The sequence below is a fragment of the Madurella fahalii genome (genome assembly GCF_045866475.1).
Source record: "Madurella fahalii IFM 68171 DNA, scaffold_1, whole genome shotgun sequence".
Taxonomy (NCBI): domain Eukaryota; kingdom Fungi; phylum Ascomycota; class Sordariomycetes; order Sordariales; genus Madurella; species Madurella fahalii.
In genome coordinates, this window is record NW_027263971.1 from 2,678,793 (window position 1) to 2,705,047 (window position 26,255).

The 26,255-nt window shown below is 55.0% G+C and overlaps 6 protein-coding genes across 6 annotated transcripts; 4 read left to right on the top strand and 2 right to left on the bottom strand.

Moving 5' to 3' along the window:
- Positions 1 to 291: 291 nt before the first annotated feature.
- MFIFM68171_00835 (Serine-type peptidase-like protein) lies at positions 292 to 2,263 on the top strand (the record flags this gene model as incomplete). Its single annotated transcript, XM_071056257.1, has 7 exons — positions 292 to 528; positions 589 to 724; positions 782 to 936; positions 988 to 1,310; positions 1,364 to 1,539; positions 1,593 to 1,944; positions 2,014 to 2,263. The coding sequence occupies 7 exons, from the start codon at positions 292 to 294 to the stop codon at positions 2,261 to 2,263; spliced, it is 1,629 nt and encodes a 542-aa protein (XP_070912358.1).
- A 2,856-nt stretch (positions 2,264 to 5,119) lies between these two features.
- Positions 5,120 to 7,395, bottom strand: srk1_1 (MAPK-activated protein kinase Srk1; the record flags this gene model as incomplete). Its single annotated transcript, XM_071056258.1, has 5 exons — positions 5,120 to 6,185; positions 6,266 to 6,510; positions 6,684 to 6,737; positions 6,854 to 7,257; positions 7,356 to 7,395. The coding sequence occupies 5 exons, from the start codon at positions 7,393 to 7,395 to the stop codon at positions 5,120 to 5,122; spliced, it is 1,809 nt and encodes a 602-aa protein (XP_070912359.1).
- Positions 7,396 to 10,832: 3,437 nt separating this feature from the next.
- On the top strand, positions 10,833 to 11,677 carry MFIFM68171_00837 (Putative oxidoreductase YxbG; the record flags this gene model as incomplete). Its single annotated transcript, XM_071056259.1, has 2 exons — positions 10,833 to 11,456; positions 11,525 to 11,677. The coding sequence occupies 2 exons, from the start codon at positions 10,833 to 10,835 to the stop codon at positions 11,675 to 11,677; spliced, it is 777 nt and encodes a 258-aa protein (XP_070912360.1).
- A 1,314-nt stretch (positions 11,678 to 12,991) lies between these two features.
- MFIFM68171_00838 (Prolyl 4-hydroxylase alpha subunit domain-containing protein) lies at positions 12,992 to 13,924 on the top strand (the record flags this gene model as incomplete). Its single annotated transcript, XM_071056260.1, has 1 exon — positions 12,992 to 13,924. One exon carries the CDS (start codon positions 12,992 to 12,994, stop codon positions 13,922 to 13,924), a length of 933 nt encoding a protein of 310 aa, XP_070912361.1.
- Positions 13,925 to 14,005: 81 nt separating this feature from the next.
- MFIFM68171_00839 (Amidohydrolases) lies at positions 14,006 to 15,664 on the bottom strand (the record flags this gene model as incomplete). The annotated part of the gene is made up of 1 exon (XM_071056261.1): positions 14,006 to 15,664. The coding sequence occupies one exon, from the start codon at positions 15,662 to 15,664 to the stop codon at positions 14,006 to 14,008; it is 1,659 nt and encodes a 552-aa protein (XP_070912362.1).
- Positions 15,665 to 16,691: 1,027 nt separating this feature from the next.
- Positions 16,692 to 18,137, top strand: MFIFM68171_00840 (Magnesium transport protein CorA; the record flags this gene model as incomplete). Its single annotated transcript, XM_071056262.1, has 3 exons — positions 16,692 to 17,681; positions 17,740 to 17,850; positions 17,907 to 18,137. The coding sequence occupies 3 exons, from the start codon at positions 16,692 to 16,694 to the stop codon at positions 18,135 to 18,137; spliced, it is 1,332 nt and encodes a 443-aa protein (XP_070912363.1).
- Between the last annotated feature and the right edge of the window lie 8,118 nt (positions 18,138 to 26,255).

A 26,255-nucleotide genomic window follows, 5' to 3' on the forward strand; every position in this document is an offset into this window, starting at 1 on the left:
ATCGAACGACAGCCATATAGACCCAATCGACTAGAACCCCCCGAATTTAACCACATCCTATGAGGGATGCTCGCATTCAGAGCCGTCTTGCCCATTGCCTTCGAGCTATGGAGTGTTACACTGGCTCCCCACAGCGACCCCTTCGCTCGGTACTTGAATCGTGCGGGTACTGAATTCGCAGGAGTGTTTGGTATATGTCAGCCGCGTCTCCCCCTTGAATCGAGGATTGCTAGCTCACTTAGGTCTGCGCAGAATCAGCTGGCTGAAGGCTGAATCAACTAGTTTGCCACCATGAAGATCCCCGCGGGCACGGTGTTACCTTTCGCCTCTTGGATCGCACCAAAGGCAGCAGTGAAAGGCGTTCCAGATGTTACCTCCGAATCTGCTCTCAACGTCATCCGCGCGGCTGGAGCCAGTGCCGAGTGCGGGTGGTTCAAACAGCCCGTCGACCACAATGACCCCAGCCTCGGAACATGGCAGCAACTATATTGTGTGAACCCGCAGTGGTGGAAGGGCCCCGGGTCCCCGGTATGGCTCCATTGTCCCAGTACTCGAGATTCACGGTCGCTGAGTTGAGATGTGTTGCAGGTCGTGATGATGACCCCTGGCGAGACGCCTATCTGGAACGCTGTGTCAGCCAATCTTGGATACTCGTATCTGGCCAATACCACAATGACTGGCATGTACGCCCAGGCTATTGGAGCCGCGACTGTCGTGCTTGAGCGTGGGTTTTTCCGGGAAATCCGCCAGATATTTGAGACTTGCTAACCACCGACTTTAGATCGATACTTCGGAGGGTCATCTCCATATGAAGGATTTGACTCAGAGACGTTGCAGTACCTCACCATGGAACAAGCCGCGGCGGATATCGTGAACTTTGCAAATAATATCGAGTTCCCTTTTGACAAGAACAAGACGAGCGTGGCCTCCAAAGCGGTAAGCACACCAAGAACATGAACTGAGAGCGAGCTCCTGGCTGACACACAGCTCAAGCCATGGGTTTACTTTGGAGCCTCGTACCCGGCGACACTTGGTAGCTGGGTTGAGCACTTCCACCCTGGCGTTTTTTACGCCTTCCACCTCAGCAGCGCCACCGTTGAAGTCAACACTGATAACTGGTACTACTACGACACGATCAGGAAGGGGATCGACGCGTACCGGAAGGATACGAGCTGCAGTCTCGCCCTTAACCAGGTCGTGGAATATGTCGACAGCTTCATTCTTGCCGAGGAACGGAATGAGACACAAGTCCAAGCACTAAAGCTGCTCTTTGGCTCCACGTTTCCCATTGAAGATGACGATTTTGCTTAGTACGTGCTTGGAGTCACTTGCTCCTCGAGCTTTGCCGCTGATTCCTTCGCAGTTCCATTGCAACCCCGTTCAGATACTGGCAGGAGACCAACGGCTACCGCGATATCCTTGAGATGTGTGACGCCGTCGTCGGCGCCTACGAGCCCGAAGAAAACAGCGTTCTCGGCACGGTTCCTGCCACCGTGGCGAACTACGCCGCATACTTCAGGATGAACTTCCGTGAATCGAGTAAGCCACTTAGCCACTTCCCAAAATGTAAAATTAGTTTTAACGCTCCCTAGCGTGTACATATTTCGACGTCTGGGGCCAGGATGACCCTCTGTGGTGCCTCAACACCCATGATCTCCTCAATCCCTTTTATATTGCCCGCACGCTCGGTAACCCCTGGCGCACGTGGTACTGGTTCCTCTGCAACGAGCCGCTGGCTTCATGGGCTACTGGCGCCCCCGAGGGCGAACCGTCCATTGTTTCGCGCAAGATCGACTCAAAGTACTGGCAGCGCCAATGTGAGATGCATTTCCCGCCCGTAAACGGTCAAAAGTACGGTAGTTCCAGGGGCAGGACGCCGGATACGCTCAACCAGGAGACTGGTGGCTGGGAGAGGAAATCAACGAGGGTGATCTGGACCAGCGGGTATGTGCTTCCCTCTCTTTTCCTTCACGATGTATTGGAACGGCAGTTCTCTAACATGAGTGCGTGCAGTGAATTCGATCCCTGGAGAGCAACCAGCATGCTGAGCGAGGTTCGCCCGGGCGGGTCGCTCCAGCCTTCCGAGAACACTGCCGTCTTCCTCCTCAAGCATGCAGAGCACGCTGCCGACGCATTTACGGCAACTGGCTTGGCCAATCTCGGGATCAAAGCTAACCCAGAGGTGGTCAAGGTGCAGGAACAATCGGTGGAGATCATGAAGAAGTGGATCAGCGAGTACAAGTCAGTGGAGAAAAGTACATAGGCTGGTTGATGGGAAGAGGTGAAAGGCTTAATTAGACTGTTACATGACACCATCATACTACTACCCGTCGCATCAAAGAATCATCATCACACTCACGCGGGAATACTTAGATATGTCGTGTATCTCCGGCACCCTCCCGTTCATGCGGATGGGCTCTGTGCTCACTGCCAGGCCGTGCCGCGCCACCTCAACCCAAGTTTTGAAGCTTCGTGATCTAGCTAAGATGGCGAACAAAAGCGACGAGCCACTACGTTCTCCATCTCACACTCCATAGCAAGGTCAACTCGTTCTGTCAATCTCAACGTAATCCTTTGCTCGGACAACTACGACCGAAGATGGCTTTTACACACATAACGACGCCCGCGTGGCTGACGCGTATCGGCGAATAACGACAAGGGTCGGGGCATGACCTCCACTTTCCCATCGAATATGACACCGGCCATTCTCAAGAGGACCCTTGGGCTAGAGGAACTTTTGGTACTGACCTCTACTGTTCTAGCCTGCGTTATGCGCACAGTTACAACACAAGCGCAGCAGCCATTCGAGTATTCCACGGGGACAAACACCGTAACCGCTCTTGCAGGCGACTGAGACTTTATCCACTTTAATCTCGATATTATTCGCGGCTCCACGACCACGCTTAGCTCTTCGGCAACCTCGGTCTTCGGTGCCTGTCAAACCGGCTACGCATTCTTAGCTCATGACAGAGGAATCCTGCGCTCAGTCATCTCGTTGCATTCACCTAAGCCTGCTTCCACACCCAAAGCGTCATCTACTACGTATATTTCATCGCTAAATATTTGTCATACAATGTGCCAGGTTGCCTAACTTTCGTTGAAGAGAGAGCTTTATCGATCCTTTGAACTGGATCTCGGAGGCTCTACGGAAGATCGATCAGTGGCAAGCCAACAGCGGGTAGAAGATGGACCACAGATGGGACAGGAAGATCAGGGTTAATATCTTGCACACGGGCTGCGCCTTCATGCTCCCTGAATTCCACGGCTGTGTCGTTTGAAGCAACAAAGATAACCAATTTGCAAGTCTAGAATGGGCACTAGAATCGCCGGGCGAAAGGACTTCACCAAGCGTCGTGCCCCATATAACCATAGGGTAGGGAAAGACAATTCTGAAAGCCGCCACGATCTATGATGGCGCACTTGTTCTTGTGGACTATGAGTCATGCAAAGGTCTACACTAATCACGTCATAGAAGACACAGTCAACCCTTGATTAGCGGACGCCCGAGAGAGTGACTCAAGCCTATATCCTCGCATTTCTCATTGGCCTCTGCTCCACCAAGACAACCCTCCTTTTCCCACCGGCCCATTAACCCTTTACCTCAGGCCATCGAATATGCCGTGGGAACCTGGAAAACAGACATCGCATCGACAAACCTTCACCACTGACAACGTGTCAGATGGAGCCGGAGACGGAATCAATGCCATGAGCAAACATTACCTGATCTTCGCAGCGGCGGGGAATGGAAGGATCGCGAGCCTGAACTCCAATCTAATCGCCCTCTTATTAGTATCGTGCGATAGAGTCATCTGTACCCACTCACACGACGGCCGACGACAAGCCGTCCGCACTTAGCCCCTAGGTGCAGACCAAATTCCCTCAACTTCCGAGTCATCGGTCAGAACCTGCAGGTGGTGCCTGGTCTGAACGGCAGAGCGGAGACTGTCGAGGTCGCCCGTCGCTGCCACCATTGCCACCTTTATTTTCGTCGTTGGCAGGATATCTAGTCCGATCTGGGAGCGGAAGCTCAGAGCGGGGCCCTCGCAAGCAACATGTCAACACTGGTTAATTACATGTCCCCGTTGGAGGGGTCTGCTGGTCGCGATGCACCCGCAGCTGGAGGACGACCGGGTGAACGAGTGCTTGACCCTTTGGAAGCCCCCAGGCTCACATAACATGGTGAGGGGGAGCAGCTATTCAGGGCTAATGAGGGAGATCGGATGAACCGGCCAATCTTGAGCATGGAAATGGTTCCGCAGGGCGTTGCGAACAACCGCGATTCCCGGCATCTGTGAGCGCTGTGGATTGTGCGGGACAAAACGGGCTAGAGACGGGGGCTGTAGCACCCTAGTGTGCCGTGGTTTTAAATGCCATCAAAGTTCAGTGGATTTCAGTTCTTTTGAGATTGCAAAGTCTTATCTAAGGTACGTAAACCTGTTTATATGAGGAGTGGGGATGAGGGTTGTGCGCCGTACGTGTAACCTACGTGTAGTCACGCGAGAAACTTCTTACGGTCCGAAGGGATGAGCGTCATCATTATCTTAAAAGTCTAAAACCCAACTCTCCTTTCGACACTCAACATCGCATATTCGATTCCTTCGCAAGTGTTAAACACGGTTTAATTAAACGTACCCCCAACACCCCCCATGAGATCGTGAATATAACTAAAACCGCCCCAGTTATACCCTGGTAAGTCGAACCTCCAGAGACCAAGGGCCACGAAAATGCATTACATAGAAAAAGAAGTGAAAATACCATGGTAGTCAACTGGGTCCATGGCGGGGTGCAAAAGAAAACTTATGCCTAAAACATGCTGTTGCCGACAACTCACCCTCGCCCGTTGTACGTTGTTCCGACCAAATCAAAAATGACAACCTCCTACCAACTCAGAACTCCAAGACTTAAGCCACTCAGCACGGTTAGCCAGTTTACTGGACTTCATCCATGGCTAGCGCAGTACCCGATCCTCGGAGACGGGGCGGCCTCTATGCCCGGGAGATCGACCCCTGGGGATATCCAAGGACGGAGAGGTAGGCACCTCGTCCCTCGGCACCGGGCTTGCATAGCAGTCGTACATGTCCATCGGGAAAATCCCGCCCTCTGGCTGCCCGGTAGCGTCCTAAGCCACTCGAGCAGCCGGCTTCATGCCCCGACGTCCCAGAAGCGTAGCGCCGTCTAGGTTAAGTTCAAACACGCCCTTCTGCCGGTTGCGCTCGCGCACTTGCTGCCTAGCAGCGGCCGCGACAGCAGCCGAGTGTTGGCCGTAGCCCCGCTGCTCGGCAGCAGGTGGTGGTTGCGCCCTCCTCTCACGGTCACGCCCGCGATGTTCTTGGTCTTGGATCTGCGTGTTGCGCATGCTTTGCTCAAGCTGCTGTGTAGAGTTACCATTGCTGGCAGCCGTCTTGTGCACATATTCGGTGCTGTCGTCCGTCATCTCCGAGTCCTCGTCGACGTCACCCAGGCGTGCGACACCTGCTTTGGCACCGATTTGCTTCCTGCGTTTGCCCTCCTCCTCCTGTCTGTGGACTGCGTAGCCGACATCGAACACCTCGCGCAGGTTGATGGCAGCGGGAGACCGGAAGTCGTAGCGCTTGTCGCCTTCGACAATCTTGGACACGTCGAAAGCGCGCAAGGCGCCCTCTGAGGGCATCTGCTTCCTCTCGTCGCGCGGCGTCGGGCCCGACTCGCGGATCCAGGGATGAGCGAGGAACTCTTTGATGGTGTATCTCTTTTCCGGGTCGACGCAGAGAAGATGCGATATCAGATCCTGAGCCGACTTGCTGATGTCGTCCCACCAGGGCGACAGGAAAGTGAATTGGCCTTTGGCAACCTTCTCGGTGAGGACTTCAATGCTCTCGTCATAGAAGGGTGGGAATCCGCAGAGCAGCGTGTACAGCACACAGCCTAGTGCCCACATGTCGACCGACTTGGAGTACCGTTCGTCCTTGACAATCTCGGGGGCGGTGTATCCAACAGTGCCGCAGGGCGTCATGGTTTGGTTGTCCCATACGATTTTGGAGAGGCCGAAATCAGCAATCTTAATTTGTCCAATGCCGCCGGAGCCGACGCCTTTGATGAACTCGCCCTCGTCAACCTTGTCTTCGTCACCGGGCTGCTTGGGCTTTGGCTTCTTCGAGGGAACAAACGGGATTGGATTGAATAGAATATTCTCTGGTTTGATGTCGCTGTCGCGTTGTTTGTTAGTATAGGGAACGTGTCTACGAACACTGCCCAGGGCTCCCTTGCCTAAGGGGTGGGCACTTACCGATGAACGATTCCCCGTTCCTCATGCAAATACTCCAAAGCCTTTGCTACCTGGATGATGACGTGCCGGGACAGATCCTCGCTGAAGTATGTGAGACGCACAATCTGATGGAAGAGTTCTCCGCCGGGCGCAAGCTCGAGAATGATGTAATAATACTGCCGGGACTCGGAGAAATCGATGAGCTTGATGATATTAGGATGGTCAATCTGGCGCATGATCTGCACCTCCTTCAGAATGTTCGCTCTCTGCAAGCCACAGTTAGCCTTCAACGACACTCATGAAGAACTAATTGCAAACCCCCCGGCGCTTGACTCGGGGAGGAAACAGGCCGACAACACCGCTCACTCTATCTCGAAACCGCCGTGCTCGTGAAACAGACGTTTCGAAAAGCGATATATGAAAGAAGAGTTTTCCGCACCTCTGCAGCCTTGGGAGCTTTTGGCTTAAAGTCGGGATGGAGATGTTTGCTGCTCTAGCGCGAGACCTAGAGTCGGTAAAGGGGCTTGGATAAAACGGAAAACAGAGATGCGACGAGCAAGGAAAGGGGGCTGGCGAAGACGGCACGGAACCCCCGTGTATCTCACATACCTGCATGCTGTTCATCTCGTACTTGCGGACAACCTTGATGGCTACCTCCCCGGCGGTCCCCTCACGGTCTCGGGCACGGTAGACGTTGCTGAAGGCACCGTCGCCCATCTTCTCGACGAGCTCCCACCGTTCCAGGCCCGGGTAGACCGGGAACTTGTTCTTGCTCTCATTCTCTTCGGCAACGAGCTTCGCAATGTTCTCGTCGGGGATGCGCTTGTGCTTCGCTTTGGCATCTACCGCTTGAGCAGCCTCTGCGGCGTGGGCTGCGGCGGAGGTGTTAAAGATGGGCTCCGAAGTTCGAGTAGCCATCCCTTTTGCAGGCTGCTGCTGCTGCTGTTTTGGCGGAGAGGGGTCATGCTTCGCGCGTGACGCATCATCGATATTTGCAACCCGGGCTTGCTTGCCTGTTTTAGACGCCTTGCCATCAGTGCCAAGCTCATCGAAACGGGAATCACCAGACCGACTCGTCTATCAGATCGGTTCTCGGGGAAGGAGGACCTACCGTGGCGGATGAAATTCTTCAGTTGCTGTATTGTCGACATATTTGCGTAGTATAACCCTTCGGTCTTCTCTCTTGTTTTATATTGTTCCCTTGTCGATCTCAACGATCGTCAAGTCCTGGCAGCGAATGCACCCCAAATTCCTGCGGTCCCACAGGGACTGTGGGCTCGGCAAAGCAGCCCGGCGGCGTGGAATCGCCGCAGTGGTAATCTGGCTCTTGGTGCTCGCTTTGAGCAGCAGACTTTGCGCAGGCGCCTGAGGGCTGAGGTTGGCGGAAATGTCGTGTATGGAACGCTGTCGAAGATGACCTTGTCGATGCGATAATGGTGGAGTGTTTGAAGGCGGGAAGCGGTCGACGACTGTGGTGCGGATGGCGAGTTTTTTTTCTTTTGCGGTAATGGCAGGCCGGTGCGGTGGAGATACGGCGGATAGAAAGTTTAACAGTGACAATAGGGAAGGGAGCAGGCGGAGGTGCAAGAATCGGCAGGATTCGGACAGAAATATGGAATGGGAGAGGGTTGAGGTCACTGTGGCTGACCGCGACCAAGGCACCGATCTGCTGAAAGGATGTAACCGATCAGTGGGCGGGGGGAGGGGTGCGTGCTCTAATCCCTTCTTTTCTTTCTCAGGCACCCGCTTTCATCATCATTTCCATCGGCAGGCGAATAGTCAGCAGGCAAACCGGGATGCGGAACGAATCGCGGCGACGGCACTACGCGGACGGCGCGTGGGATTGGCGGCGCTGTCGAAGCTGGGACCAGGAAAGAGCCAAGCTAAGGTAGCTGAGACACAAGTAAGATTTTAAGAAAAAATTTCGTTGAACACGTCGCTCAAAACAGACTCAGCAGGTCCGGCTCTGGCTGCGGTGGGGATTTCGACCTGCGGGTGACTCCTGGAGGTGCCGGCCCTGCTTTTCGCTCCATGGCAGAGGGGAAGGGTCCAAGGTCATGCTGCTTGGCAGCGCCCCAACAGGTTCCATGGCTTCAACGTCTGGGCATGCCCAGATCCCCCAGATTGGTGCAAGGGAGCCCTCCCTATGACGTAGTGCGCAGCGTCATTGGCAAACTGGGCAACAAATATTTAGCGCGGCTTAGCGCAAGCTGCGTCACTTGTCTCCAATTGGAACCACCAATTGTTCCGTCTGTCCTGAGCGCGTTGGGTACATGCCCAAAAATACCGAGCATCGGGGCGCAACAGTTCGTAATGCCATATAAGGCCCACACTTACCTTGAAGCCATCTTCGAATCATCCTTCGTCTGCACTCGATGCAGCCGGTGCCCCAGGGCAGCCACATCCAGCGAGACCCTCGGAGCTGAAGGAAGACCCCACTCGGCAGCTCTGCCAAGACACTGGGCTGCGCCCAGGCGGCCAATGGCCTTAGCATACCCCCTCACCGGTAGTGCGGTATCTCGCCGGGAACCTCTCCCATTGCACGAGTCGTGCATCCCGGCGAGAATAAAATGCTAGAATGGTGATCTCACGAGACCGTCCCTTATGGCCCGGGTTGCTTTAAACGGATACGCGCTTTGTCCCGGCGCTTGCCTCTTCCTTGTCGTTTGATGTGTGAATGCCGAACCTAAACCAAGCCTAGCGCGGGGTAGGCAAAGCAGCGCCCAAATCTGCGCCACAGCATGTCTCCCAACTGAAATTGGCCGCTCACTCCCCACAACACCACTCCAAAAAGGTAGCTGCGTGAGGCTTGCCGATCACCATCCGCCATCCGCCATCCGTCATCCGAAAAGTTCGAAAAGTTCGCCGCCGGGAACTGCCTCTAAGAGGCCACCATCATTAGCACCGAGCAACCACGCATAGCCCAAACTCGACAAAGCGCAGAGCCGCTCTCGTCATCCGTGCTCTTTAAGATAGGGCGGTTCCTCAGAGCTCATGTACAGTACATACACCGAACTGCCTGATCAGCCTTCGGTTTCGAAGCAATATGAGATCGGCTCGGGTTGACTGGTCGATCGGGGCTGGGTCCAACTCCGCCTCCCCGCCTCATAGCCGCCAGCTGTCTGCTTGGACACGAGACTAGACGTCATATACATCCTCAGTGAAACAAACGTCGGAACAAGTCCTCGCTGTGGGTAGCGATGGAGCCTCGACCTCTGTTACATGTTTTGTGGGGTACATTGCCGAGCTGCTAAAACGCACGCCAGCAAGAGAAATATCCCTCATCAACGTTGCCATATCGCACTTTTGCCCATCATCATCAGCCCCGAGATTTCGCAGCGGCGAAACCCTGGCAAGTAGCATGCACCGGCTCGGACCGAGTTTTGAAGAAAGCTTAAGATAAAACTAGCCATTCTGTACAGACGAATGGCCAGTTTTGTCTGCATTGCATGATCTTACCGAAGCCAACTTCCTGAATCTACATGCATCCTCGATAATCTAGGGTACTGTCAAAATATTCTCCGGTTTACCGAAATAGATTCGCGAAAGATTACCTCGCATTCCCTGTGACCTGCGAGCCCAGCGTTTTCATTAGTTCTCGAAGACGCTCGGGGGTCATAGACTCGAAGCATCTAATATTTCAGTCTGTAGATAACCACCATAATGTGAAAGAGTTTCTGGGCACCCTTCTATTTCGGCTCGGTTCATGTACGAGTACCACGCTTCACCGCCTCCAGTGGCGAGCAACAATCGCCCCAGATGGCTGGGGTAATATTCACCCCCGTCTTCTAGCGTCACCGGCAATTCGACTCCGTCTCTAACCCCGGATAACGAGACTAGCGACTATTGGGGCACACATAAGTGATGCACAGAAACAAAACCCAATAGCTGCCTGTAGCTACGCTTGCGTCTGCTTAGCGGTGTATTTCCGCTACTTGAGCAGGATTCACGCCAGAACGAAATGGTCAAAGTTTTAGTGCGCGATCGGAGAGTTTGCCCGAGGTTCGTCCTGCGGAGGCAATGACCCAACTTGCGGTCCGGGCCTTGTGGTACATACGGCATGTGGAGACTTTTACGGCACCCGGGCGGAACTCCCGATGGCGTGATGAGTGGGGCCGATGCAGCCCGGCAAGTACAGAACCCCGCCGGCCTATGCCGACGGCTTGTTGCTCCTCCTGAGTCAGTGCCGGTAATAATGATCACCGGACTCCTCTACTACTATACGTAAGTTAATTTCGCTAGTCCCGTCACGGCATAGGGCCCACGGTGACGGAAGAACCGTATGCCGGATGCGGCGGGGGGGATGCAGACAGGATGTCGGGAGGATCCGCTCCTTGCCAAGCTCACCTGCCTGCATCGGTAGCCCGGGGCCATATAACAACCCGACATGCAGATCGGATTCAGCAGATCGGAAACCGTGTTGCCGGCTGGTAGGCATCAGCAGAGCTTGCTGGCGGGAACGGAAGGTATAATAAGTACGGTGCGGGGGCGACCCGGTCCTGCTCAACATGCTGGTCAAAGCTTCATACCTTCAATCAGGACCACCATCGTCGTGACTCAACATTTTGTGCTATATCGTTTGTTTAGCATGGCAATCCCCCGCCGCGCCGTAGCTGTGATTGGTAGCGGCGGCATAGGTCTCGCGTCCGCCCGACGACTCGCCGGAGGCCGGAGAGTGCTCCTCGCCGACTACTCGCAAAACAATCTCGACTTTGCGGCCAAGAGTCTCCGCGATGACGGCCATGAGGTCGAGACGCACGTCGTCGATATTTGCGATTTTCCCTCTGTCCAGAAATTTGCCGCAGCAGCGGCTGATGCGGGTAACATTGATGCAATCGTCCACACAGCCGGGCTATCGCCGGCGATGGCACCGGCGAAGCGCATCTATGAAGTGGACCTGCTTGGAACGGCCAATGTTATCGATGCCTTCCATGAGGTCGTCCCAGCTGGGTCGTCGCTGACATGCATCGCGAGTATTGCACAGTTCGGAGCGACGCCTTCACCCGAGCTAGCTGCGCATCTCGCGACAGCGCCGGGGGTCCAACTACTCAACAATAAGGAGCTGCTCGATATCGACGCTTCCGACCCGGCAACGGCATATAGCGTATCAAAGTACGCCAACTTCCTCCGTGTGCAAGCCGCGGCGCGTGCGTATGCGGCCAAGGGCGCGAGGATCAACACCATCAGCCCCGGAGTGATCCTAACGGCTATGGTGAGGCAGGAGCTCGAAGGAGCCAGCGCCGGCCACATCAGCTACATGGTTGCGGCACGCCCATGCAGAGAGGAGGTACGGCCAACGAGATTGCTAACGCTGTCGCCTTTCTCGCCGGGCCGGACGCATCGTTCATCACGGGTTCGGACATTGTAGTTGATGGCGGATGGGTTGCTGGGAGCCAAGCCTTCTCTGGCCCTGCGGCACCAAAGGCAGCATAGGATGGAACGCTCCGAGTAAAGCTTGTTGCGTTTCACCAGGTAAGAGGCTTGGGGTGTTGCATAGGCATGATGATTAGACAGTACGGGAAGCGTGGCATAGCGAACGTTTTGCAAGAGGATTTTCAAATATGAATCTCTTTAGAAGCCTCGATTCGTTCCCGCATGAGCCGATCCGTGAGCATTGCCCACCCCGCCGCCCTATCCCACAAGTGGCCGGAAGGAGCCAGAAACCTGAGCTGCAGGCGCACAAGGCAGAACATCAAAATGGAGAGGTGTACAAGAGACCATTGCACTGTGACCCCAAGGTTCGGAACGTTTCTTTGGCTTGCCTCGTGCATCAAAGACCTAGTTCTCCGCTTGGCCAATTCCATCTGAACTCTGCAGATCTGCGTTACATATTTCTATCTATAGAGGAGATGATCAAGGAGAGTGGCTCCAAACGTCTTCTTTGACCGTACGCCCGCTGGAATCCACATTAAATTCTGGCCAACGCGATTGGCCTGTGGGATTCCTCTACGACCCTGGAGGCTTTGACCGGTACGCGACCATCCACTGTAGCCGTTTTATGAGCCAGTCGGTTGTGCAGATAAACCAAAGAGACCAAGCGATCTCACGATCTCCATCAGAGCCGCACTAGCCCAGCAGGGCACTCCCTCGTTTCGTCCCGTGCTGTGGATACCCTCACAAGATCGCTTCGGTGGAAAACCCGGTATGCAAAACAAGCCAAGGCGCGCCATACTTCCCATTAGGCGGATTGGTGGAGTAACAGGCTCGGCGGTGCCAAGGGTTGGAGGCCGTCTCCTTCCGAGATACCCGGACGGGACTAGGCCGGGCTCAAGAGTTTCCAGTCTGGGCGCTGCATCCACAATCGTGAACGGGTTCCCGGGATATTACCCGATCCTGAACCTCATTTGAGCGGACCAACGCCGAGCTTTGTCACCGTCCATCCAATGGCCGGAGGGCATGATTACAACGCTAGCGGCTATGTTGTCCGAGCCACTCATGTCCTTGTGACACCCTCCAGAAGGCCCTCTGGCTATGCGGACGTCGATCGGGTTGGCAACGCGGAGGCTCGGCATTTGCTTCGAGTAGCTAATAACATCTCATTCTCGGAGGGCCATGCTCCTCTGTTGGCGTTTGAAATGAGACAGGGAGGGATTCGCCGAGCCTGCCACGCACCATATCTCGAAGCTACCCCCGTTTCCTATCGCTGCCCGACTTGCCTTTGCCGTGATGTAGCTAGAACCGCTACGTATACTCAGGTTCTACAACATCCCGCAAACCCCCTTTTACGAGGTTTCAAGACCGCCCAGCATGGCCGTGACCGGCATGGCGAAGATCGCCAGCCTCTCGGTCGGCGCTATACTGCTTGGCCTCAGCATTCCATACCTCCCGAACCTATCCTCTCCTCGGCTGGTATCCTTCATTGGCGACTTTCCAATGCCTGACTACCCATTCGCCTTCCCTTTCTTCAAGAACCATACGCAGCCACCGGCAGAGAGCCCGTTTGTCTGTGACGCTATGCACACATACAGAACGGAGCTGGTCTCGCTGGAACCCCTAATCATATATATCCACAATCTCATCACGCCGACCGAGATCGCCTCTCTCCTAGAGACCGCCGAGCCAAAGTTCGCTCCGTCGCAGGTGAACAAGTTCGGTCGGCAACAGCAAACCTCGGACAGGACCTCGAGCTCAGCCGGCCTGCCTCGTGACGACCCGACAGTCGCCTGCGTCCTCGACCGAGCGCGCAACTTCATGGGCACAATGCTTCGCGACGGATGGGATGAGATGGGCCCGCCTCAGCTGGTGCGGTACACCTCGGGGCAGAGATTCAACGTTCATCACGACTGGTTCGATTACCCGCAATGGGCGAAGGACGGCCAGCGCAAGTGGAACCGCGTGGCTAGCTTCTTCTCGATCCTGCAGGATAACTGCACAGGCGGCGAGACTCACTTCCCGCACGCGAAGCCGATAGCACCGCCGAGTCCCCGGGGCGAGCCCGTGTGGCAAGGTGGGGCCGACGACAAGACACAAAAGGACGGGGCCGAAGCGAAGCCACTGTGGAGGGAACACGAGGATGGAGGGCTCGCTTTCAGGCCGGTAGCGGGCAACGCTATTTTCTGGGTGAACCTGCATCCGAACGGCACCGGGGACTGGCGGACGAACCACGCCGGCTTGCCCCTGGAGAGGGGGCTGAAGACGGCGATGAATATCTGGCCGAGGCACTACTATCCCTACAGCTGAGGGGGAGAACATGCTTATATAGGGGCCCGGAAAAATTCAAAAGCAAGCCATTGCGCCTAGAGCGCGAACGTCGGCTTTACCTCACCCCGACCATACCCTAGCACCATCATACCAAGTCTCTGTCACCTTTGCCTGCGTCAGCTTTTCGTTTTCCCATTCCATATCTACCACGACAAAGTCGGCTTTGTGGCCCTTCTCCAGAACCCCTATCCTGTGATCGTCGAAACAGCTATATGCCGCACCTTCGGTGCCGGCGGCCACGGCTTCGCACAAGCCCAGCGCGAAGTGCGGGTTGACCGTGGTCTGCATCTCGGGTTCCCGATACGACCTCCTCGTCGTACCGACGTACACATTCCCCAGCGGCGCGTGCGGCGCCGTAGGCGCATCGCTGCCCAGCGCGAGCGGCGCGCCGAGATCGGCAAACTCGCGGTAGGCGAACGCTCTCCCGCATCGGTGCTCCGCTATCAGCCGCGGCCACGCCCTCAGGATGGCCGGGTCGGCGTGCACCGGCTGGATCGACGCCGTGATGCGGTGCCTCCCCAGGCGCTCCGCGTCCTCCTTGCTCGCCAGCTCGAGGTGCTCAACGCGGGGGCGGAGGGCGGGGCTCGCGAACTTGGACAGGACGTCGACGACCATGGTGACGGTCGCGTCCCCGATGGCGTGCAGCGCGACCTGCAGGCCGGCCTCGTCGGCGCGGCGCACGACGGGCTCCAGCTGCGCCGCCGTCCACAGCGGCACCTCGACATGGCTGTTGTGGGAGTAGGGCTCCGACAGGCCCGCCGTGCAGGCGTCGACGATGCCGTCGCAGATGACCTTGATGCCGACGATGCGGCAGTCGGGCGAGGTGGCGGCGTCGTACTGGCGGGCCAGCTCGACGGCGCGGTCGACCTGCGCCAGCGTCTCCGGGGCCGTCTCGCACGGCTTGACCAGCCAGTAGGCGGCGATGCGCATGGGCACGGGGCCCTCGGCGGCGCGCAGCGCCTGCAGCGCGTCCCACGCGCCCTGGTCCATGGCCATGTCGATCAGCCCCGTGTAGCCGGCCGCGTGGTACGCCGCGACGGCGGCCTTGATGGCGGCCGTGCGCTCGTCCATGCTCGCCACGCGCGCCAGGTAGGGCCACACGTACGTGATGTTGGCGGCCTCGCTGAAGACGCCTGCCAGCTTCCCCGCGGCGTCGCGCTCGATGATGCCGCCCGGCACGTCCGCCCACGACTCGGCGCCCAGCTCGGCGATGCCGGCGCTGTTGCACCACGTCGAGTGCAGGTCTTTGGAGTCAACCAGGATGGGCCGGTTCCGCGGGTCGAGGCCGTCGAGGTCGGATGCCTTGGCGCCGTCGGGCGTCATGATGTGCATCCAGCCGCGGCAGAGGATCCGGGGCACGTCGGGGTTGGCGGCGGCGTAGGTACGGATGGCGGAGCGGATGTCGTCGAGGGTCTTACACCTGCCCAGATCGAGCTTGTTGAGCGCCTGCCCGAGGAGCATCAGATGCATGTGGCCGTCGACGAAGCCGGGGAGGACGGTCTTGCCCTGCAGGTCATGCACCGTCACGGCCGAGGGACCAGCGGCGAGGGCATCGGCGACGGGTGCGTCGGATGTGGAGCCGACATGCTCGATTTGGGAGCCGCGGATGAGGATGCACTCAGCAAAGGTGGGCGGGCGGTGCAGGCCGGCGTTGGTGCCCGGCTTGACGCCCGACAGGAATATCTTGCCGTTCGTGAAGAGAGTTGCGGGAGCGGCCATGGGTGGGGACTAAGATCCCGAAGGAGTCTGCAGTGTTACCTATCGCGTATCTGAGGTAATGCAAGCATGCGCCCGTCCCGTCCGTGCCGCTGTACACTGTACAGTACTAGTGTTCCGCTACGCCGGTGTGGTGATGTAGGGGAACCGCACTCAACTGTCTAGAGAGAAATCAGATCATCTGATAAAGGAAATATCTGGGAGCAAAACCGCGGCACAAGCGCGTCCAATTGCAGGCTTGAATACCAGCAGTGTTGATTCCAAAGTGGAACCTGTCAGGACGAGCGGGGTTCAGCTGGCCGAGAGCGGAGCATCCGACCAGACGGCGGGGGTCTGGTACGGGGCCCAAATATGTACAGTACTTATGTATTGTGGTCGGGTAGTGCGGAGAACACGGCGGGCTCCTAATGAGTTTAGGTGTTAAATCACAATGTGGTTTGCCCCGGTTCCTGAGCCCGACTTACAGTTCTCCACCTTTCGGTGACGGCCCCGGCCCCCATGGGCCATATTATCTCTGATCTCTCAAGAGGGCATCGGCGAGGCCGCATATCAGGAAAACTGTACAGCACAACTGCATGTAAGCGCCCAGAGTCGTGGGTACCTACTCTGATTGGTCCCAAACGCTCTAGCCTCTCGCGTGGCTGTTTCAGCTCCCAGCCGCAGCTTTTGTCTCAGAACCTTGCGGCAAGCCGAGGTTTTCTTGCGATTGAAAGCCGTCTTCGACCCGCTGCTCACCACTTCCTGTCCCGCTTTTATACCGGTGTTTAATCAGGCATCTCACTTGAAATTTTAGACAATCTTTGCGCCGATAAATCCAACGCGTCGCTACGTCGACCAGCCCACCTATCCTCCCATTCCCGTCGTCCAAATGGACATCTTCGGAGATGCCTGGAAATCATATGCCTCGTACCTGCAGTTTCGGCCTGGATATGCGCCCCTTGGCGCTCTGGAAATATGGACTCGGAAGGTGCGCAGGACATATTGCTAGGCGACTCGCCCTCTTGTTGATTCTTGGACATTAACCGAGGCGATGAGCACAAAGTCGGCCGATCCCCTCGTCCGCAATAGTATCGTAGATTCAAACGACATCACCCACTGGCTGAACCAGGAAAACCAGTTCGCCACACCAGCAGAAGTCCAGCAGGCCGAGGTCACAGCTACTCTCAGGCTGCTCTTCTTCCGCTGGACCGAACCCGGCGACGTGGCCCTCCCATTCACGTGTGAGCAGTGGATTCAGGTGGTCGAGGAGATGAAGCTCCCAAAGTCATACACCAGGGATTTACACAACTCGTGGGGGATCCCTCTAAGCTTGAGTCGCGAAGGTCCCGGCACTGGTTCATCCATTGGTTGGCAAGAGGCCACTTCCAATTGGACAACGCCGGTAACTGACCCAAAGAAAGGTATCGTTCAACAGACGTTGCATCTGCAGGACTCGTTCACTAGCCTTGCATTTAACTACGACCCTCGGAACCGGCTTACTAGGGCTTTCCTATGTTTCATTGATATACACAGCTCCGAGTCTTTCCAGGCAGGAGCACCTAGCGTCCGGTTTCTCGAGATGCTCCAGGAGAACGCTGCCGGAATCTCGCAGCCTCTGTTGATGCCCCTCATACTGGCCGACGTCTGGATTGAGTTGTTCAAACTTGAACTCAATCACGCTGAGAACAAGCTTGTCGAATTCCAGTCAGAGACGCAATTGATGGATGAATATTTACGGAATAGTAAGATTATCAAGAAGGGACTGGAGTTCGATCAGCTGCACAAGAACCTCGTTCAGGCGCACGCCTACTTGACCAACGGCTTTTCCGAATTCGCTGAAGCCTTTGGCCCGGCCATTTGTTCGGCCCTTGACCAGTTCCAGGAATGGCTAGACACCGGCGACAACAACAGAGAAGGCGTAGAAGGGAGACATAGCACGTTCTACCTGAAGCAGAGTACCGAGATCATAACACGTCGGGCAAACGACGCAGTTGCTCGCCAAAACCGAGTACTGGACCGCATCAATGCGTATCTCCAAGTGGTACGTCTCGAACAGATGAGCATGGAGCCACCCCAGACGCTGACAAACGCACCGAAAGCTCTACAACCTCATGCAGCAAGAAATAGCACGCGAAACTAGACGAGACTCGTCAGCCATGAAGAGCATTTCTTTGTTAACTATGGTGTTTCTGCCAGGAACTGCTATTGCGGTAGGTCTTTGCCCAGTCCACGCAAACAAAGTCGTGCTTGGCTAACCTCCCCGAAGACTGTCATGGCGCCCTTTACACGGATCTCAGACACTGACGGAGTAGAGTTGACTCACCAGTTCTGGGTCTTCTGGGCGGTAGCAGCGCCTATGACCGCCTTTGTGCTCATTCTTTGGATGTGCTGGATCCAGAGGAGCGAGTTGGCCAAGATTGTCACGGACTGGAAATCCAAAGGCCTGAATCGGGTCAAGCCCCTGAAGGCCGGAGAGGGAAAACGTGGTGATGCGTAGTGGGAATTTAGTCGGTGTCGCTCTAGAATACGAGTTCTGGGTTAATTGGTACGACAAGGTCAGGGCGAAACGCCTTGCTCGTTGGGAACTTATGGTTATCCAAAGCTCCATAATTTGCGACTCGCTGGTGCGGCGACTTCTTAATTACGACTATAGTTTCATCCATAATAGTTCTCCATATCAATCCGTATATCTCGTCTTCTCAAATGCCTATCCGGCACCGAAACGAGACCCAGATGACAAATCCCATCGCCCCTCTCCTTAGTGGCATACCGAACCGGACGAGAGTTCTCTAATGCTTTCCTCAACTGCCTGTCCGTATACCAACAAGTGTTATCTCCTAGCTCTTCATTAATAACTTCAGAGAGGTCCAAAATCTGCCTGACGGTACCGGTAGCGGATCTGCCAAGTATCGCCAACTGGCTCTGTTTTGTCGAGTAGAACCACAGGTATAAGCAGGTCAAGCACCAGAGTAACTCAAGGACGAGGCCAGTGCATGTCATGAAACCCGAAAACCCCCAGATGTAGTTGCCTCCGCCGATGCAAAGCTTGTGGTTGTCATCACGGAAGTCCTCCATCACGGGTTTCCCCTTGTAACAGATGCATTCGCCAAGAGCGTTGGTCCACCAGGAGCAATTGTTAAAACTCAGGAATGGCGCCCTCATTGGGATGCTGGTCCCATTGTACCATAGCGTTGAGTTGTAGGGCACAACCCCCGGTTCGTGCAGAATTGACAAGTTCAGTCGAAATATTGAGCGCAGAAACTGAGTCGGATTATGCGCTTGTGGAGGCCCCCAGAACATTTCTTGTGGTGCCGCCGTTAGATTCTGGTCTACTCCCAAAAACTGCCATCCTTTGATGGTGCTAGGTAACACCTCTCGGTGCCACCTCTCCCCGTCGAGGTACGGCGTGGAATCGAAACCCCAAGCCCCAGTGGCGTCTATTCTGAAAATGCTGGTTTCGTTCCAAACCATAGTGTTCATATTGGGAATATACGTAAATGGCTCAAATTGCCGCAAGAACTCCAGGACGGTGTGCTTTGACCTAGCATCTGAGTTCTAATGTCAGTTCTTTCCTTCCGCAGGTGGTTATTGCGTCTTACAAGCAAATACATTCCGGAACTCTTCCGACGCAGTAGTACGTATTAAGTCGACATACGGCGTGGAGGTGTAACTCAAATCAGAGAACGACTTGAACATGTCTCCGAGCTTGGGCCCTAATATGACGGGCGCCACGACTCCGTCGATTTCAGTTCCTTGGGTATCTAGCCACCAACAGATTTGTAGTGTGTCGGCGTCTCTGGTGACCCAATATTGATCCGGCATTGCATAACTGACCACACTAAGACTTCGGTACCCGGTCGCAGCACTCCAAATGGCGCCGAAGAGCAAAACGTGGGCGATACCATATGCCAAGCATGCCATGGTGAGAACGACCCGGGGTCGCTGTTTCTTCCCAAAGAAAACGATCGAAGACCATAAGGATGACAGTGAATCAGGCCAGAAGAGCAAGTCGAGCAGGGTCGAGTACGGCAAACTCGAGCACTCCAGCATCCAAGTTATCGTTTTCGCCGCAATATGATACAATATCCATCCATGCAGCAAACGGCCTCCCTGTGCCACGCCTATGTCCCAAGCTAGATCCATCAGTTTGGCGTGAGTAAACGATACATCGCCGCTGACGGAGATGTCTATCAGGAAGCGTGCTTCTGTCGCAGACATTGATGGTGATGCAGGACCGCTGCAGTCGTTGGGGGCTGTGGTTTCGCCCGTCGGCAACACAGTAGCCACGATTATGGTGATTAGAATGAGCGTGCTGTAGATGATTGCGATAAAGCCGATACAGAAATGTTTACTTGGGTTGCGGTAACTGGGTTTTATAGGGGGCAGAGGCTGAAGCTCGCCAGAATGGCATTGCTCTTTTCCCTCTCTTTTGGAGTCCGCGGTGTTAGCACTTATGGATGGGTCGCGTTGGTGAGCTGCCACCAAACCTGCATCTAATGGTGACGTTATCGAATACAATGAGTCGATCACCATAATGGGTGCGTTTCGGCGGACCGGGGGAGAAATGACTCTGTGTAAGAGGCGCGCCCCGTACCTCGTATTGGGAACAGCGAAGAGATTGAGGGTGCCGACACAAGTGAATATTCATGGCACCAGCGGTAACTTAGTACTTAACTACTGGTCCGGCCTGATCTGGCTGGGCCACCGGCTAAAGGCTATCGAGTGAGGCTGTCCAGTAGTACTGAATGAAACGCAACTTGAGCAGCCTCACACAACATAGAGTGCTCCCCCATGTTGCACTGGCTCAAGAGAGCAAAGGTTCGTGGCGAGTCAAACACTCGCATACAATTCCTACCCACTGGTTTAGGCAGTTAATTATTACATGACCACGGTACCTAGGGAAATATATCACCTGCTAACCAGTAGGTGGTTCCCGGGACCCGAACCATAAGACAGGTCATAGCGCTCTGCTCCTGTGTCCATATACACTCTTGACAATCAGTAAACGCTAGGTTAATTGTTCCAGAGACGTAAATCGCTGCGCTATATGTCACAGCTTCGGTGAGCTGATTCAGCCTATATAGAGAACAAATATCGTGACTACACCAGCCACCCTCATCGGCCACAGCCCCCGCGAGGCAGACCTCATCGCTCACTACTACTTCGGCATTTCAAGACCCACATGAATCCCGCGCCAAGCCTTCATCTCTCAGCCTGACCCATGCCTCTCTTGATATTTGTCTTTCCTCCGAGCCATATATCTTGACCGCTGAATCGTGGTCATCGGTGATATTGGGCGCACTGGGATTGCAACTGGCCGTCTGTCCACCTCAGAATGCCTTATTGCTTGCTCGGGTGAGAGTGGGACCGATGTCACGGCCACTCAAGGACCATTTCCCCATCCCCGCCATCGCTTTCATACGCTTCCGCTTCCGTCCGCATAACGTGCGCCCTCAAGGGTGGGATTCGAGACGTCCTAGCGGTGCACAGCTCTGATCGCCGTGACCGAGGGCTTTTCAAAGTTAGCTGCGAAGTCCTCAGAATACCTACGGTGTTTGAAGACCTAACGTATTCCACAAGCGAGCGACGCACACAAGCGAGCGACGCACTTTAACAAGATTTGGTGGCCCACACACGAAATAATGCTAGTAAATTGTTAGAGACCTTAACAATTTCATATTGCCCTTTTCGTACACGTGCCACCGAATCTTGTTAAAGTGCGTCGCTCGCTTGTGTGCGTCGCTCGCTTGTGGAATACGTTAATCGTCGCACTGCTGTTTTTTTTTCTGTTGAAAGCTCTCCAACTTAGATTGACAACGATTCTGTGTCTATCTAAGTAGGTACCTACGTGCATGAACGGACACTTATTGTAGGGCGCGCCGTTGTTGCCGTTCATACCGCGTCGTTAGGTCCATTGACGCGGTGACCCCCCATGGTCTCATCATGAAGTTGGAAATCCAGGTACCACTTCTGCACCAACATGCTGTTTAAACGTCTTCAAACGGCTTGTAAGACCGACAAACTTGCGATGTGATTTATTGTGTGAATTTCTTCGCAACTTTTATCGTCAACACATCCGAGTTTCTATTCCCGCTACTTGCATATTACCACATCTAAGCACCAAGTCCATCCGGTTTAGAATGGCATCGCATCCACCAGTCCTCAGAGTTTCAGCTCTCCATCCCAGCCACTCAGCACTTCCATCAAGTTCAACTAGCAAAATGTCAGCCCCCAACCTCGTTCGGTCCCGCCTACTTCCCGGCCTCCTCGTAGCCGGCGCAGCAGGAGGCGTCATCTACAGGCTCGGCAGCCGCGACAAACTGGCCGACAAAGCCGTGCCAGTCTCTGCATTCCCAGAAAAAGTCGCAAGAAGTGGAGGCCCTCGAGCAGCAGACAACCCAGACAAGCACCCTCAAGACACGCGAGTTTATCAGCAGAACGCCGCAGGCGCCATCGAAGCGGAATTCCTAAGAGGGAAATATCGAGCAGAACGCCAAGTCGTCGGAGGTGGCCAGGGAGGATACGCCTGGGGCCGAAAGGGGGAAAGCGAAGACGATGGCGGGTCAGAGGGAGACGGTTAAGACTGGGAAGGTTAATGCTGAGAGATGTGGGGCGGGAGATGACTAGGAGTACTTGGATGATGTATCATTAGGAGGCTAGTTCCCAGCGGCCGTGATCCGCGAGTTCTGTGGGAGTTTTGGCATTGTCCAGTTGCTGAGGACTGGTGCTGTGTAATTCCGACTTCGCCAACTCCTGATTTGTACCGCCGTTTGAAGTAGTTACACTTTCAGCTTCAGCCCTTCCCTTCCTTCTGCCAAGCCAAAATGCGATGAAAGCCGCGAGGGCTATCGCTATGACCGGCCCAATTACAGCGCCCGCAATCCAGGCCTGCGATGTAGAGGAGCTTGTCTGCGATGGACCAGGGGCCTCCTGTGCGTCTGCTTCCCCAGGGTTTGAAGCCACAGGCGCTGAAGTTCCTGATGAACCAGTGCCAGGCTGAGCTGCCGCCGCCGTCGATAGGATCTCACGATAGACCGTGTGGGCCTTGAAGTCAGGTTGTACGCAACCGATTTTCAACCAGCTGTCAGCGGCGTAGGGGTAGCTCTGGTAGATGGTCATGGTGTAGCAGTTGGGCAGGGTGCCGGAGCTGAGGACAGTCAGTCCTTGAACGTCGATTATTAATCAAGGCGATCAATGCTATTCACTCACCAGCGATACACCGAGCCATCTATTCTTGTTGCAGTGCCCGCGTTGCATCGCGTGAAGAATTCACAGACCTCACCCGCCGCACAACATCCCGCGAAACTGGTTGCACTGTGCGTTGTGTGCGTTGAGCCTGTATCACACAACCATGTTTCGACTGAACTTTTCGTTACAATGGATTGCGCTTGTTTGCTGGCCATTGTCACTCACCTGCGCCGGGTCCGTGAGTTGCAAAGCCCTGAAAGTGCGTCGGCGTTGCCCCCTCCGCAAATTTAAACGTCTGTGCTGAAGCAGCGTAGATTGAAGACAGAGCGAGGAGAGCTCCGCTGAGTCGAAGCGACTTCCCGGATGGACTCATCGCTGACGTGCTGGGGTGATGGTGACACGCGGCGCACGATCGGCCAAACCGGAAGAAAGAGAAATGAAGTTAACAACTTCCGGGGGGACGCCGCTTTTCATGGCGGCACTGCGGCAGCCCAAGGCAGAAAGACACTGCAGGCCTGCGGCAATGTTCCACGGAAACGCCCGCCGCACAGGTGTCCCAACCCCGTGGAATTTGCCGTTGGTCAGGCCGTAGCTCTTGGTGTCAGCTTTGATTTTCAAAACATCCAAGGTCGGCATTGCAGCCTCGAGACCTTTTTGCCTTCGCTCCGGACAGCATCTGTACAGTCAAAGCTCCGAAAAGAGGTTTCAACTCCCGACTTCCGGACCCCGAATCAGAACACCGGCTCCAGCTTGCGTGGTCCCCTGGTTGGAGATGATCCTGCAGGATATGGGGGCTGATATTGCCGAACGCCACAAACAACAGCGCGCTTAGCGACTCGGAGTTACCAGGTTAAACAGGACAAATACTGAAGTGGTGGTTGATCCCGCCAAGCGCGGTACAAGCTCAGAAAACCCCATACTTCACCAGCTAGACAGAACAAGGCAACAACATGTGCGATTTTATAGACTCAAGGTTGTATATTGTATGGCACCGCTTCCGAACTCTGCATATCAGAGATTCGAACAGAGATGCGTGCAGTAATCCTACCCACGGATACCAATCCCAGTTGCCGACAGATTGCTGATATTACATTATCCCAACGTTTGGTAGAGGGTGTAACTTCATTTGAGTTATCGTGTAACTAGTACCTTCGTAGTCCTGACAGGAATAACGCGTCTCGCTGCCGGCATTCGTCAGGAAGTGGGGTCGCCCACCATCCAACAGCGCCGGACCTATCGGGACTTGGCATTTCGAACCGTGCCGCCTCCTAGCGCGTCAGGTACCAGGGCCGTGGGCGGAGAGGGTGATCGACCGCCAAAGACATAGTAGCATTGCATATTGACTGAGAATCGCAAACCCATCCAGGAGTACGGCATTGTTGACTTAATTACATCGAGACCATCCCAACTTCCATCAACGCCTCCTTACTTTCCACCAAGACATCGATCGCTCCCCGCTCCCAAGGCCTTACCGCTTTTTGCAAAGGTCCTTGCTGCATTCTGGTGTGGCTGTTTGTACGCGATAATTGGCCGAGATGGCGTCAGGCATCAAATGTCTCAGCACGAAGACCCAATGGTTTCCAAGCCCAGTCTACCAAGCAGCCGACAAAGCAGCCTACAAAGCAGCCTACAAAGCAGTCTACAAAGCAGACTGAAAGTCTGTGATCTTGTTAGTCGACATTAATTCACCCAAACTCTTTATCTTCTCTTCTTTCTTGGTCAATTATCATCCTTATACCGTGGCTGCTTGGCTTTCCGACGAAATGACTGACAAGGCGAGAACGATCCTCAAAGGAATACCGACCCAGGAATTCAAGTCCACTGTGGTCATTGTTGAAATCTCAAAAACTGGCGCCATCACAACATTTCCCTCGAGCGTCGAGAGAATCCTTCGGCCAGTTCCAAGCAGGTCTGAGACTGCCGCTCAAATATTTGTCATCGAAGCCGACAAGTCCTTGCATCTGGCGTTGGAGCCCTGGATAAATCAGGACGCTTTGCCGCGCCGTGACTTTCTTCTGGCGCATTTCGAAGGCGACGATCGCCTACGGAGAGAGCTGGAAAGCGGTGGCGGCGATGTCTTCTACGCCGATTGGTGGCAAATCGCAGTTCAGAAAGAAGCTGGGCCCCATCAGTCGGCCGCACCTTCAACCTCGTCATCGACTTCCACACCTACACACCTGATTCAGCAATGGATATCAAGCGGCAAGCCTCACAATGTCCACACGGTTGATGATCCTTTGAAACTTCGTCTGGATCACGAGAGATATTCTCGTTGGCCCGACTGCCCCCATCGACCCTATTATTTAGTTTCAACGTCTGTCGATGAGGAAGGCGAGAAAACAAGTTACCATGCAGCCCAGCAGCGCATGTCGTACTATTTCACGAATGAAGGAGAAGTCTTGTCAGGTAATATTACATCTGCCCCTTGTAGCGCCTTCATGCTCACGCTCCAAACAGGAATTGTGTTGGTCGATCCCGTACGACACTTTGACATCCTGCGTTTCGAATTCAGCACCTGGAGATTGAAGAGAACCTATACCCGATTTCAGATTCCCTGTTTTATCCCAAGCGCACGCCAAGGAGACATGGTTGAGCACAACAGTCCGGTCATGAGAAAGACCACAGCGAGGTGCTTCGATGAAGAGAGGGCCCTGACCCGCTTAGTCGGAGCGCTGTGCCGGGCCAACAATGGCACTTCCATGCTAAGCCCAGAGAAGCTTGTCAAGACGGCGGTGGCGGAGATCGCGTGTGAGGATCTGTCACACGTGTTAGACTGCATGAGTCGTGCTCTCGATGGCATCGACCTTTCTCTACACGACGACAAAATTCTCCAGGAATCAGTCCCGAGATGGAGAGAACAGCTCGGCCGATGGCAAAATACATTGTTACACCAAAGCACCTCACTCAAGCGCATGTCAGACAGCCCTGTGGGCCTTGGCGGCATCGACTCGGAAGGTCCCAGGCTAGAAAGAAGGCTGGCGAGGCTGGTAGCAGAGGTAGAATGGACGGCTTGCCGGACTCAGAGGACATTCCAGTCTCTTATGTCCAGCATAGCGATTGTCGAGAGCGCGCGCGCAATTAAAGAGGCCGAGTCTGTGGGGAAGTTGACGGAGTTAGCTTTTTTCTTCATCCCTTTAAGTCTGGTAGCAACAGTCTTTGGGATGAATATCATTGTGAGTGTCAACCCCTCACCTCTTTTCGAACCCGGAAGTCTAACAGGGACCGCAGGAGTTTGAGAGCGGTCTTGCGTGGTGGCACTGGCTTTCCGTCTCAATGGGTACAAGCGCAGTCACGTATTGCGCCCTGTATCGGACGGCACTCGCATCTGGCATCCGTCAACTTCCAGCCGTCGTCATGAGCTTGAGCATTAGCAATATCCGTCGGTTTGTGAGCCGATGGCTGCGCATATCGCGAACCTTATCAAGTG